This window comes from Perognathus longimembris, chromosome 7, assembly GCF_023159225.1.
Source record: "Perognathus longimembris pacificus isolate PPM17 chromosome 7, ASM2315922v1, whole genome shotgun sequence".
Taxonomy (NCBI): domain Eukaryota; kingdom Metazoa; phylum Chordata; class Mammalia; order Rodentia; family Heteromyidae; genus Perognathus; species Perognathus longimembris.
In genome coordinates this window covers 52,773,368-52,788,285 of record NC_063167.1, presented here as the reverse complement: position 1 = coordinate 52,788,285, position 14,918 = coordinate 52,773,368, and the positions used below count along the sequence as shown (strand labels likewise).

The window sequence follows — 14,918 nt, the reverse complement described above, 5'->3', positions numbered from 1 at the left end:
GGAAAGGTTTGAGGAGACAGATAACAGGATTTGAAAGTCATGAAACATTACTGTGGCTACTGATGGAATTTGTCTTTGAACATCTGTGGCCCTGAGATTATAATTAATCCTGTGTTTTTTTGTGGGTCATGTTTCAATGTCAAAGGTAACACAAGAGCATCTTTGCTCTGTAGGTAGATGATGTGAATTTTTGTTTTGTCAGCTGTTGGAAAGACGGATTGGCTACACAAAGCATGATTAAACACAAGGAAACTTTTCAAGGTGACTTGGAACTTAAAAGATTTTAACTATGCATTTAACAATTTTTATTCTTAAAATTTAGATAAAAGAAGTTCTTGGTAAATATTTCTTCTAGTATTGAATTGGTCAAGATTCTTATCAGTATTACTTTCATTTTTTAAAATTACTGGAGGATAGCAATACTGCCAAAGGCTATCTACAAATTCAATGCAATACCCCTCAATCCCCCAACATCATTCTTTAATGAAATAGAAGAAGCAATCCAAAAATTCGTATGAAACAATAAAAGACCCTGGGTAGCAAAAACAATCCTTTACAGGAAGAACAGTGTTGTAGGAATGTCAAACTTAAACCCTATTACAGAACTATATTAATAAAAACAGTTTGGTGTTGGCACAAGAACAGGCCTGAGGACCAATGGAATAGAATTGAAGCCCCAGAAATTAACTCACAGACCTATGGCCACCTAATCTTTGATAAAGGATTCAAAGAAATAGGATGGAAGAAAGACAGCCTCTTCAACAAATGGGGCAGGCAAAATTGTTTAAATACCTGTAGAAAAATAAAGTTAGATCCTTATATATCACCCCACAAAAATCAACTCCAAGTGGATCTAAGGCCTTGAGGTAAAAGCAGATCCCCTGAAAACATTACATGAAGGAATAGGAGAAACACTAGGGCTCCTTGGCACAGGTCCAAACTTTCTTAATAAAGGCCCAGAAATAAATCAAAGAAAGGTTGGACAAATAGGATTGCATGAAACTGCAGAGCTTCTGAATGGCAAAGGACAAAAGGACAATGCTTGCAAATAGAAAGCCTGCAGATTGGGAAAAGATCTTCACTAGCCATACAACAGAAAAGGGCATCATCTCTAAAATATACTTACAACTCAAAGAATTTAGTTCCTCAAAAAAAATCTTCAAAGAAGCAACTGCCCCATTAATAAGTGGGCTAAAGATTTAAAGAGAGATTTCTCTGAAAAGGAAATGAGAATGGCCAATAGACACATGAAGAAATACTCAACATCTCTGGCCTTGAAAGAACTGCACATCAAAACAACATTGAGATTCCACAACACCCAGTTAGAATGGCCATTATCAAGAAAACTAATAAGAGATACTGGTGGGGATGTTGCCAAAAGGGAATGCTATTACACTATTGGTGGCAATGTAAGCTTGCCTACAAAATTGTAACTTTCACAATCATCTTTAACATTTCACAACTAAAATTTCCAAATTACACATTTAAATCACATAAGTATCAGTGCTTCAAAAATGACCAGAAGTATTGTTTGAAATTTAGTATTTATGACTAATCAATTGCAGTTTGGTAGGCATTAAGGAGTCAACTTTGATATCCTAATAATGATAGCATGGATTTTAAAATGTAATGATTGGTTTGTTTCCACTACAACATTTAAATTATTCAAATATGCTTTTAGGTTCCTGCAACAACATATTGGCATGAAAACTTCCAAGGAGATTGTTAATCTGAAATTTCTGAAAAATACTAGACCAATTGGCAAGATGGTCTTCAGTACCTGATGTTTCCTGATTTCCATTTTAATTGGAATAAGAAAGAACGGTTTTGGGTTTTAAAAAGTTGAAAACATGCTAATGAATCTAGAGTAGGTACCAAATGTCACAGATGCTAGGTGGTCACAAATTTCAAGAAATTATATCAAGAGGGAACATTGCAGAAAGATGTCAGGTCCTCTGTTGAGTTTATGTTTCATGAGACAGAGGAGAGGTTTTGTGGAAGTGAGAACAGAGAAAATATTAGATCTTAAGCATTACAGAGTAAAGCTAGAGCTGAAGGGAAAGTGGAGAAATTCCTCAAATTCTCAGTGTTACCAAACCCTTAGAAAGCTTGGGACATAACATTAGAAAGTCAGCTGTACCAGGAAGGGTTTTGACCCCTAACTAGTAGGAACAAATCCTTTTCATAAACACCTTCACAGAACTGAAGATCGATCTGACCACCCTCCGAAGCCACAGGAATATTTGCATATAGAACCACATTCTGCTATGCATGCTCAGAGCACACGTTCCTCCTTTCCCTCTAGCTCTTGGGACACAGTTTGATAACTCCTTCAGCCTGATGCTTCTGTGGAAGATGTGTGTCCAAGGACAACTAAAGGAAATTAAAAAAGAAAATTTAAAAACTATGTTGGGTGCTGGTGGCTAAAGGAAAAAAAAAGCCATTCCCTAATTATTATACAATTATTAGAATCATCTAGCCCTAGAAAATGCCCAGACTATACAACAAAATATAGCTTTTAATATAGCAAATGAGTACAGATTTCAAGCATAGTACCAGATATGTATGAGGATGGAAAGTATGACATGTTTGCACTTAATAAGCAATGGTGATTCCTAAAAAATAAAGTATTTGAATAAAAAATGAAATATAAAGACTGATAATTTTCTAGATTATATACTAACTTGGGATTTGAAAAAAAGTAGAAATAATACAAGCAATATGAAATCCTTTACAACAGCAACAGCACCAGTAGCAACCAAAAAATAATAAAACACTAAATAAAGCAATCTTTGTTTTTTGCTTTTGGTGCCAGTCCCGGGGTTTGAATTTGGCCTTGGGTTCTGGCTCATGGCTACCATCACTTGAGCCACAGTGCCACTTCCGGCTTTTTCTGTGTATGTGGTGCTGAGGAATCAAACCCAGGGCTCCATGCATGCTAGGTGAGCACTCTACTGCTAAGCCACTTTCCCAGCCCCACAAAACACTAAATACTACAGCAAAAAGGGAACTTACACTCTGAAGAGAAACTGAGAGAACCTCTCATATATACATATACACATATGTATACATACATATGTATATGTTTATATCAATATACATGCATTTATACATATGTCTATGTGTATGTTTATGTGTATATTATGCATATATATGAATACATATGACAGAAGCATGGTTGTGATATCTAAAATATTTTTTTTTACTTGTGGGTGGGGAACAGGAGAGAAAAACTGGAAGATAGTGCAAGGGAAGGAAGAATTGTACTCATGTACTGACTTATGTAAATGTAGTCTTTTTGTATGTCACCTTTATAATAATAATAAACAAAGGAAAAATTTTAACAAATTACAAAGAAAAAGGAAACCAACAGAATTTAAAGTGCTTAGTGGGAGGTTCAAGAAAGCTTGCCTGGGATTGAAGACATGGCTCCCATGGTAGGGCATCAGCCAGTGAGGGAAAACATGTGTGAGAGAGCATGAGTTCTGGTCCTGGAAAAGGAAAAGAAAAGAAAAGACAAGACAAGATAAGAAAAAGAAAGCTTGAAAGAATTGAAATTTTTGTTCTCCACACCACTTTTTAGTTAGTAAAATATTAAAACTGGAAATAATTGGTAGAAATTGTGATGTTATAATTCAGGGGAATAGATTTATCTATCAGCATAGGTGAATTGGCAACTGATAATTCCTTTTAAAAAGACTACTTCATATAAAAATTGTGTGTGTGTGTGTGTGTGTGTCTGTGTGTCTGTGTGTTTGTGTGTGTGTGTTTAATGCCAGTCTGAGGCTTGAACTCAGGTTCTGGCTATTGTTCCTGAGCTGCTTTTGCTCAAGCCTAGCGTGCCACCACTTGAACCATAGGAATATGTATGTATGTATATATGTAGTCATTTGTGGGAGATGAGTCTCTCACATTTTTTGCCTGGGCTGGCTTCAATGATCCTCAGATCTCAGCCTCCTGAGTAGCTAGAATTAGAGGCACGAATCAAACTGCCAGCATTTTTTAAGAAGTATGCTTTTTGATCCAGCAATTCCAATTCCAGGATTTATCCTAAAGTTTGTCTGAAATGTGTACAAAATTAATTGAAAGTTGTATTTATGGTGACTTTATAATCACATAAAAGTACCTCAATCCTCAATCCTAACTAAATTTTAATAGGACTTTTAAAGAACCTTCAATGTGTTGACAGAGAATTATTTTTATGTAATGCTATGAGGAAATAGAATATACTGCTAAGTAAATAAAATGGGAGATGTAATATATATTAAGATTTTTAAAGTTCTTGGAAATTCATTAAAAGGTTCACTAATAGCCTTAAGGTTTTTTTTTTTTCTGAATTGAGAAACTTAATTTTTTTTACTCTACTTTTTTTTCCTCTTGAGCTGTAGATAATGAATTTGCTAGTTTCAACTTTTAAAAATATATATTAAAATATATTTATTTTGTAATACAAACCTAACATTAATGTATGAAAATGGTTTTATATGGTGAGCAGTATAATAAAGTCCTATATCATTGAGTGATAAGTGCTTTTCTGAGAAATTTTCTGAGTGAGGCAATTTTTCTATTAATGCACGAGAACTGGCAATTACCATTGCCTTTAGTGGTCACCTTTATAGAGAGGTAAAAGGACATGAGTCTTAAGGGATGAAGAGCTAAACAGAGAACAAAGCGAAATGTCACATTGCTGACACAGGAGTCTCGGCGTGCACAGGCCTCTTGTACTTTGGGTAGAAAGGAGTGGAGGATAGACACTGGCCAAGTTCTTGCTTTTAAGTTTCAGTTTCACAAGAACATCTAAGTAAAAATGTCTGGGTGAGTCCTTTTCTGCTCTCATACCCAGCGTGAGTCCTTAATAGTTAGGACAGAGTCCTATTCGTGCTAAACTGAAATAGGCAAGACCTAACTACCCCGTCTCTCATGTACACTTCCAAAGCACACTTCCAGGGGCAAGCCAGCAGATGTGTGCAAGTGATGATGACAGTCCTGACACAGACACATGAAGACTTCACTAGTGACTCTGAGTGAGTTGTGCTTTTCAGATTGTGTTAGTACTCTTTCACTTCTTAGGACATATTTTTGGTTCAATGTCTATTAATTATTTATTTATGATTTATGATGATTGTTAACCACATTTCTCTCTAGACTCTTTGGGACAAACTTAGATGTCTTCTTGGCACTGATAAGACAAAGCTTTGTGTAGTTGCTGAGTAACATTTTCATCCCCTGCTCCTTCTGTTGTAGTTTTCCAGAGCCCAAGACAACTGAATACATATGTTTGGAAACCAAAGACACTTCATATTTAAGTTCTTAGAATATTACAATAGGTCAGAGTGATAGCGAATCTATATTTACTATGCTTATAAACTTCAAAAAAAAGGTGTCTTATAAATTCAACTATTAGGTAATTGTCATGATTTTATGCCTTATCTATAGTACTATAAAAATTCTTTACTTGGTATAGTGGTTCATAAGGAAGAAAATCTGATGTTTAAAAATGTTAAGGGAAACATTTTAACTCTGAAGGATTCTTCTTTTTAATTCTATGTTTTCCATCTTGATATTAATAAAATTAAATCACAATTTTCCTGCTAAAGACCCTTTGAAGCAGATATATTTGTTTCCAAGAATAGATGGAATCAGTACATAATTACCCCTAAGTGAATGCTTTGAGCTAAGCAAGGGAGGATATTCCAGGTCCAAGTTTTTCATTGTAGCCCTTGTATTAATGTATCAGAATATCAAGGCCGGACAGAGAAACAAGCAAGGAAAATAGAGTTGTCTGAAATTAAAAACAAACCTAATAGACAAAAGTTTGCCTAGAATCTTACCACACTGAGTGACAATACGTACCTTAAAAATGTTGTTCTTCATCCTCTTCTGCCTCATCATGATTATTCATTAAGTGCCTAAGCCCTTACCAACAAGTAGAGGAATATATTATGTACATATATCCTCCTCCCAACTATTTATTGTACATCTTTTTTATTTTTGTCTATCTTGGTGCTCAAAATCTGGGCCTGGACACTGTCCATAGATTCCTTTTGTTCAAGGCTAGCACTCTACCACTTGAGCCACGATGCTACTTCTGGCTTTTTCCAAGATAAGAGCCTCACATACGTTCTTGCTCAGTCTGGCTTCAAACCACAGTCCTCAGACCTCAGCTCCTGAGTATCTAATATTACAGATGTGAGCCACCAGTGCCTGTTTTGTACATCTGTTTTTGACAGACAGGCTAAGGGATGTTTAGACATAGGCCAGTGGACCTGGATAAGGTGATAGAGTTAGTACAGAATGTAGGATTTGAACTTAAATCTCTGTGATCCAGAAATCCATGGAAGTAAGTCATCAGATCCATATATAATAAGAATGTGTACAACAGATTTTCCTGTCAAATTTATAGAAATTGTGTAAGAGGAAGAAAGTCATCAGATCCATATATAATATGTACAACAGATTTTCCTATCAAATTTATAGGAACTGCTTCTGTCTATATGGAGTGAATATTGAGGTCAAATTGCTAAAATCTACTAATGGATGAAGTGCTTAGAGTGTAGTCAGTTTTGTAGGCTTAGCAATTTACAAGAGCAATGATGGTATCATAAAAACCATAACACATGTTGCTAGAAAGTAAAAGGCAACTAAACTGCTTTTCTCAATCATCTCCTTACATGTGCATTTGGCAAACTGTCACTGCTTCTGGCTGTTGTCTATCTAAAAAAAAAATACAAGAATTTCTTTGCATGCCTCTCTTTATGATTGCTTGTGCACTGCTTTCCTTTTGAAAACATAGCTGTTTAATCCATAGATCTTAGAGACAGAAAGTCTCATTTTAATGTGAATGCATTTCAATTGACCCCTCTTGTTTAAATGATGTGAAATAGCTCAGCAATGCTCCCATGACCTGTTTTATACCTTTTGATATTTTATATCATCTCTAATCAGTTGGACAGATGATAAGTGAAGCCCTGGCACCTGCTTGCCAATGCCACTCTGACACCAAGTCTGGTGTTAGCAGCATAGATGATGGGGAGAAGTCCACGAGGAAGCTGGAGTCTGATCCTACTGGAGGTAAGGGCACATCATTACCTAAGAAAGAACTTCAGAAATCCACTGTCTTTCATCTCCCTATCTTCATGTCTTCCTTCTGCCACCATTTTTGCTTCTCATCTAATGAATAAGATGACAGAAAGTGGCAGAGAGGTCTAAAGAAGAGCTTTAAAAGTGACACCAATGTTTCTCTCTTTTGAATGCATTGCTACTAAAGATAAACTGTAAACGGGTTTTAGATTCTAATGTACTGGTACAGATATTCAGATCAGACAGCCCTATTTCATTTTTAGCATGGATGAGGTGGATTCACCTTTAATTGGCCCAGTTAGAAACATCAGGAGCCATGGCATATGACATTTCACCAGTGGGTCATGGGAACATCTAGTTCTTTTTTTAATTAAGAAAGAAATAGGAGCTACTTCTTGGTAGAGAGTGTTCCACCCTAAGACTGCTGATTAGAGACTAATTCAAATGACCATGCCTCCTACATTTCTATGCAACTTACTGTGCCCTTGAAATCAGGCTGTCTCCCCTAGGTAGTGAATGACTTTTGAACAGTATTCTCATTTGAATATATGTAGAGGTATGTGTGGGAGTGTTCATTTTACTCCTCTTATGGCCACATTACCCCTACCTCTAATTTTTTATGATAATTATCAAACGCCCTGACTATGAATCATTTGGGATTTTATTTTACTCTTGAACAAATAACTTAGCCAACCCCAATTTCAGTGATGGCAGTAGAAACATGAAGTGCTCTGTTTCTCCACAGGCAACATGAAGAGGGCCAGAATAAGCAGTAGGAGAAGGACCTTGAGTTTTGACCAGATATTTCACCAGAGGAATTTCAATGTATTTTCCCCAAACTTATTTTATAGCTTTGCCATGATAGCAGTTATTAGTGAAATCTGAATGAAACAAGAATAGTTAATTTTATGCAATGGGAGGAGAGGGTACAGGAAGGTTTGTTATAGTTTGCTGTCATGGCTGGCACAGTACTAAACATTTAATATGAATGATCTCATTGGCCATTGAAAAAATTCTGAGTCAAGCATGGTTATTCCTATGTAATGGATTAGAAAATAAAGGCCTAGAAAGATGCTATTTCCCAAGTTTATGCATCCAAGAGTGACAAACATAGCATTCTTACCAGGTGCATCTGACCTTTAAGTGCTCATTCATTGCACTAAATCAAATTACCCATTTGTGGCTATTGCTTGTTCTATTCTATATATTTTTCAAAATCTCAGATGACTAGCATCAAAACACGTATGTATTTTTTTCCAGGTAATATTCTTTTAAAGGCTTCAATTACTATTTCTCTGTCACTTTAGGAACAACATATCTTACTGTAGTGTGTGTGTGTGTGTGTGTGTGTGTTCACACAATTGATATCTCAATTGGATGCCATTAATACTTTCTCTTTTAGAATTTAGATGTGGAATTTATAATTTAGAAATTCAAATTCACATGGTGACTAGGCAATTTTATTCCCCCGTTTTCCTGAGATATCGTTAATTAATCCATAAATTTAGAGACCACATTAGAAAAATAGAGGACGTTACTTAAATATTTGTTGTAACTGGCTTTCTAATAATATCCTCCTGGTGGAATTCGAATAGCAACAGTTCTACTATTAAAGAGGCTTGATACACATTACTGTTTCTCATTGTTTCAATGTAATTGTGTTTTAAATCCAGTCATAATCTGTAGTGAAATAAAATGGACTATAATCTTTCAGGTGATTTGACTACATGTTCTTTCAGTAAACAGTTTTGTTTGACATTTCCCTTTAGGAGCTTTTAAGGACCATTTGAGAAATAATTGCTGTGCTCTACAGAGGGCTATTTATAAAAGTCAACTTCAGCCGTATGGATTGACATGAAATTTCTAGATTTATTCTTTTGAAAGAAGACATCAAAAGCTACCTTCCAATTATATGTTTTAAGCAAAATGTCATATCAGCTATTATAGCCATACATCAAAATGGTTTATCATAATAGTTGGCAAGAGGCTGAGGGAACACAACAAAGGATGCACATGTTTTGCACTAGAAGTAATGCACGGCTAACAGTCCTATATGGTTGTGAGAATAGGGAAGAAAGGACATATTTAGGTTTCTTTTAGATTTCCTGTGGCAGAATTGTGGTAAGGTTGCTAGTCAAACTGGGCATAATGGTTCTTGACAGCAATCCCTCACTTGGGAGGCAGAGATGGGAGGATCATGAGATTGAAGCCACTGTGCAATACTACATCTCAAAAAATATTTTGGAGGTTGCTATCCTGGTATAGGGTACTTATTTTATAGCACCTATCCCATTGTGACTTTAAGTGAAAAAATTAGGTTAAAAGAAATAATTTAAATGACCTCGTTTGAAGCTCTTAGTATTCAAGCTTTTAGCTCGTAAGTATTCTATTGGAATTTTAAAAAGCTTTGGTTATTTGAAATCATATATCATTTATTTTTATGCATCATCCAGACACCATCAGCTCAGGTCTGTAATCCTAGCTACTCAGGAGTCTGAAAGTGGAAATGTATTGATTTGAGACCAGCCTAGATGGAAAAGTTTGAGTGACCCTCAGGACTAGAGGTGTGACATAAGTGGTAGAGAAGAAGTTCAAGGCCCTGGGTTCAAACCCTAGTATGACTAAGACATAAAAATTTTAAAACAGGAAATGAAAAAGAAATCTAGTCTAATATGCTCCATTCAAGAAAAATGCTTAGCTAGGAAAAATAACTAGAAATATAACCAAAGACGTTAAAAAGATCACATAGCAAAGCTGTATTTATTGAATGCAATAGCTAGCATCCTGAGGTTTGCTAAGGAATCACAGACAAGAACTTGTGAAATACTTTGGGAACGTAGTATATGTAGAATATTGTCCTAGATTACAAAATCCTGTCTTGCTATGTGATCTTGTTTGGGCAAAGGTGTATCAATTTTCTGTATCAAGATGGGAGATATCTTAATCTGTCATATAAATTAATGTCTTTAGTAGAATGTCTTACCTTGAACTGTAAAGGTTTTTGATGAGTAAATCTGGATATAATGGATTTAAAATATGAGCAAAATAATATAATTACCACTTCTATATTATGATTATGATGCTAAATGCACAATATAACTAGAAAAAGTAGCAAACACTCATGATGTTGTAGGGGATAAGGATGATTTAGTTTTTCTTATTGGATACTTTTTACAAGTATATTTCAAGTTAAAGTAAGGTGGCTAGGTTTATGTATATATATGTGTGTGAGAGAGAGGAGGAGAAAGAGGAAGAGAGAATGAGACAGAGATTTGGGAAATTTATTGATTCTAAAACATAGGAAAGTGAGGGTTATCTGTTGTTGTTTGGTCATTTTTCAAGATCCTCGATGTTCAACCTTTCTCTATTGTGTCCATTACATTTAAAAGCATTTTTGTTCAGAGTAAGAGAAATTGTTACATTAAGATTCATGTTATAGTGAAAGGCATTATGGAACTAAGGAAATTGTGTTGTGTGTGTGTGTGTGTGTGTGTGTGTGTGTGTTAGAGAGAATGAGAGAGCAAAAAGGGGGAGAGAAAGAGATAGGAGAGAGAAGGAAGGGGGAAGAGGAGAGAGTATATGTGTCTTGGAGCTTGAACTCAGGACCTAGATATTTTTGTCCCTGAGCTTTTTGTAAATTTTCTTTTCTTCTCAAGGCCAGCACTCTACTATTTGAGCCCATAGCTCTACTTCTGGCATTTTGATGTTAAATTGGAGAAAATAATTTTATGGACTTTTCTACTTGGCCTGGATTTGAGTCATGATCCTCAGATCTCAGCCTCCTAAGTAGTAACTAGGATTATAAGCAAGGGCTGTTGGTACCTGGCTGGAAATATCAAACATTCATGTCCCCTTCACAAAATAGAAATACTTTATCTTCTAAAAGGTCTCATGCAATAGTATCTTACTTTTATCCACTTGGATGGAAGTAACTTTGCTTTTTAACCTTATTTTTGTAGCCCCAAAGAAGAATTTAGTGGTGGCTGAAAGAGAAACAGTTGACCCCAACATGGAAGCCAAGCAAATTACACCAGATATGCATGCACAGAGAATGGAAGAAGCCACGGAGAAATGTGAAGCTTCCCAATCAGAGGAGGAGGCAGGCCCAGCAGAGGAAAAGGAGAATGCAGCACTGTGGGAGAAAGCAGGGGTCAATGAGGATTCCTTAGAGGACCAGAACCCAAGAGCAGTGCAGTCAGCATTAGCAGAACAGTTTGCTCTGGGCCTGGCAAGTGAGGCAGAGGCAGAAGCAGGAGATAAAAATCCGAGTATGCAGGAGCTAAACTCTACAGCAACAGCCTCAGCAAGCACCTCTGAAACTCTGAATGAAGATGAGTTCGATGAAGAGCAGGCCTCAGTGCAGCTAGTTCTGGAGTCAGAGGGGGCAGATTCTGAAGGCTCAGAGAAGGCAACATTCACAAGGAACCTAGCACTGAGCTCTGAGCATCTTCAGGAGGAAGCAGCCCTTGGGGAGAGAGTAACTCTGGAGATGGGAGAGGCTCAGAGAGAGGAGGCAGAGAGTGAGGCAGGGGTGGATGAGAGGAATGTGGAAGTCCCCCCACAGTCGGAGGATGTGAGATCTGTAGAGGACACCGACAGAGTGTCTGTAGAGAGTAGTTTTGAATATGCAATGTTTGGTGGAGAAGAGCCAGTCAGAGAAAGGAAGGAGGAACTAGAAACAGAAACGCCCCTAAGTACTTCAACAGGAGAGATAAATACTTGGGAGATGGACATTTCAGAGAGCATCCCTGAAGAGCTTAATAGAGAAGGCACAGCGAAACAGGAGCTTCGAACTGAGGCAGAATCAAGTAGGGAAGATGATAGGCAGGAAGTGTTCCCTGAGGAATTAGAGGTGGGCAGAGAGAGAAAAGCCACGCAGCCTAACACACCTCAGTGGGAAACTAGATCTGAGCGAGAAGAGGTGACAAGAGCAAATGCACTTAAGGATGAAGACACTTTAGAAGATGAGCAGAAACTGAAAGAGGAAGACAAAGCCACAGTACAGGGAGTAAGATCTGAGGAAGAGAAAAAAGCCTGTCAAAATGAAATGGAATCTCACATGGAGGAAGCAGGGTCTACAGAAGGAGCTGAGTTGACTGGAGATACAGGGCGTTTGGAAGACCCACTGAAAGAAAGAAGGGAAACCATGGTCAAAGCAACGTGTGGATTTGAAAGTTTAAGGGAACAGGTAATAATTCTGAGCAAAGATAGAGGAGAAAGATGGAGCAAAGCCAGAGACACAGAGCATAAAGACAGAACAGAGTTGCTAGGCCAGAATGTGATTCTGTCAGAGCAGGAGAAGGAGGCCCACCATGGGGAGAGAGAATTAGCAACTCCTGAAAGCGAGCCAGCAGGCAAGGGACAGGCACCTAGGTTGACCACTGCAGCCACAGGAGAGGCTGAGGAGTGTGCAGCCAAGGATCAAGATGGCATTGAAAGACTGGAGAGGAGGGATGAAAAAGGAACTGTTCAAGAGCATAAAGGGCAGAACTGGGAGGTCAAGAAAACCATCCAGGAAGATATTCCAAAAGGAAGCCCCAAAATGGCAGGCAAGTTTGGGGGAGAAGCAGTAGACGAGGTGTTCAGGAATTCCAAGTGCATTCTAGGGACAGGAGTAAGGAAAGAAAGCAATGTGAAGAGAAGCGACACCATGACAGAAGGAGCAATTGTGATGGATGCAAATCAAGACCAAGAAGTGGCAAAGACAGCCACAGAGAAGAGGGGTGTGTTGGCAGCTTCAAAGACAGTTGAGGGGGAAACAGTGGCAAATAAACCCTCCTCCTTTTCAGATGTTGCTGGAGAGGAACATTGGCAAGCTGGGAAAGAGGCACTAGGAAAAACAGCAGCTGTAGAGAGGGTGGTGACAGAGGAAATAACTCTCAGAAGTAAGGAGGTGCCAACAGGGGAGGAAGTGACAGTGGTATCATCAGCAGACATGGGGGTGTTTCTGCCTCATCCAGAAGCTAATGCCCTGAATGAACAGACACTTAGTCAAGGTCAGGATCAAGAAAGAGTGGACACTCAGCATACAGGGTCAATGGGTGAAGAGGGAAAAATGAAAAGCCCTTATGAGGAGAAGGAATCTGGATCACCTGAAGAAGCCAGAAAAGGGTCCTCATCAGAGAGGAAGGCAAAGCAGAACATAGTGAGGCTAGGAGCAGTGGCAGCAAGTTCTTTGAAGCCTGATTTCCCTGGAATCCAAGAGAAGAAAGGAAATACAAAGCAAGAAGAAATTGATAGTGCAGATATTTCTTGAACCACTGAAGGATCTGAAGATTCAAAGGCAGATGGTGAGTTTAGGTCGAGTCTGAGTGCAAGACTGACTAGAAATCTCACCATGGGTCTCCTCTCTTTGGGGCTGGCTTCCTCCTTGATTGGTGTCTTCTGTATACACATATAAACACAGCCTCCAATTCTGAGCTAGGCCAGCAGGAGATGGGCTTGAAAGACAGAGGAAGAATCAATGCACACACAAGAAGCATGTGTGTGGATTCCTTTTGTGACTCTTTAAGGCAATCTGTCTTTTCAAATAGGGAGCTCCCTGAAGAAAAGAATGTGCTCAAAGTACAAACTATGTAAGTGAAAAAATCAACCCTGGTTGTAAAATTCTTATAAGTCTTTCAAATATAGAAATTCTTTTAAGTCCTTAAAATATAAAATATTTTTCTTTTATTTTGTCTTTAATGGACTTTATACCTTTATGTCCACCATATTATAAAGTTTAATATATATTCACAAACATATGTATACATGTTTTACACACATATACATGCATGCATATATGTGTATGTACATAGCATATAATATATAACATGCCTATTATATTTATCATATCATATATAAATACGTAAGTTCAGATGAGTAGAACTTAAAACTAAAATGTACATTTTTGAGAGCCTGGTATTTCCTATATCCTTAGTGCATGTTTCTATTACTTTGAGTGTTTGTATCCATGGTACTACTGTCATTTTCACTATTTTTCAGGATACATTAAAGATGTCATATAGAAGACAAAGACTGGAGAAAGATTCGTCCAAGCATCTCACCATGATTGTATCCTACTTTCAATCTCTGTGCTTGTCTGACTTGATTCCCATTTCCCTCAGTGCTGGTCAGGGGCATAGCAATCCACATGGGAATAGCTCAGGTTGGGCCCTTGGTAGAAGTTGTGGTTCTCCATGGAGTACCATAGAGCTGTTACACACTATACAGGGAATGGGTCTCTATTTAGCTCAAAACAATGATTTTTCAAAGGGTTGACTTTTACCAAACATCACTGTAAAAAGGCCCAGTCCTGATTCCTGGGATTTGTTTAAATCCCTTTTTTTTTTATTCTCAAATGTTAGTCCTAGTTTGATTCTTGGAACTTCAATGGCTTAGACTTCAAAAATGAGTTCTAAAGTTCCTTCCATGTGTGTTCAAGACTGAAGAATGCTACAAGGCTCTGAAGTCCTCCCAGAAAAGGAGTCCATAGCATATGAAATTGCCTGCACTTGGAATTTTCATTTCTACTATTTACACAGAAGAAAACCTTAAAGTGGGCATGTTAATTCAAGATGCACTTGGCTTCTTTGTGTGTGTGTGTGTGTGTGTGTGTGTGTGTGTGTATGTTCATAGCTTTGCTTCCTCATGTAGATTAGCAAAATATTAGCTTGTATCATCTTGTTTCTGGGGCCACTAGAATTAAAATTAAAATAGTAAATAATTAGAAAAGTCAAACAAATGTAATAATGATAGCAGGTAGACAGAGCCCATTAGTACATATGTGAACATTTTAGACTTTTAGCCAATGCCATTCAGTGGGAAAAAACTAGGATTCAATTAATGTGCTGCCCACT

At 37.5% G+C, this 14,918-nt stretch overlaps 1 protein-coding gene across 1 annotated transcript in view; it reads left to right on the top strand.

Annotated features, from left to right (window-relative positions):
* Positions 1–13,336, top strand: part of Erich3 (glutamate rich 3) — an 88,984-nt gene extending 75,648 nt beyond the window's left edge. The window contains exons 13-14 of the mRNA XM_048352136.1: positions 6,946–7,071; positions 11,040–13,336. Coding sequence (XP_048208093.1) covers positions 6,946–7,071; positions 11,040–13,336 — 2,423 coding nt within the window. The remainder of the gene's footprint in view (positions 1–6,945; positions 7,072–11,039) is intronic.
* Positions 13,337–14,918: the final 1,582 nt, after the last annotated feature.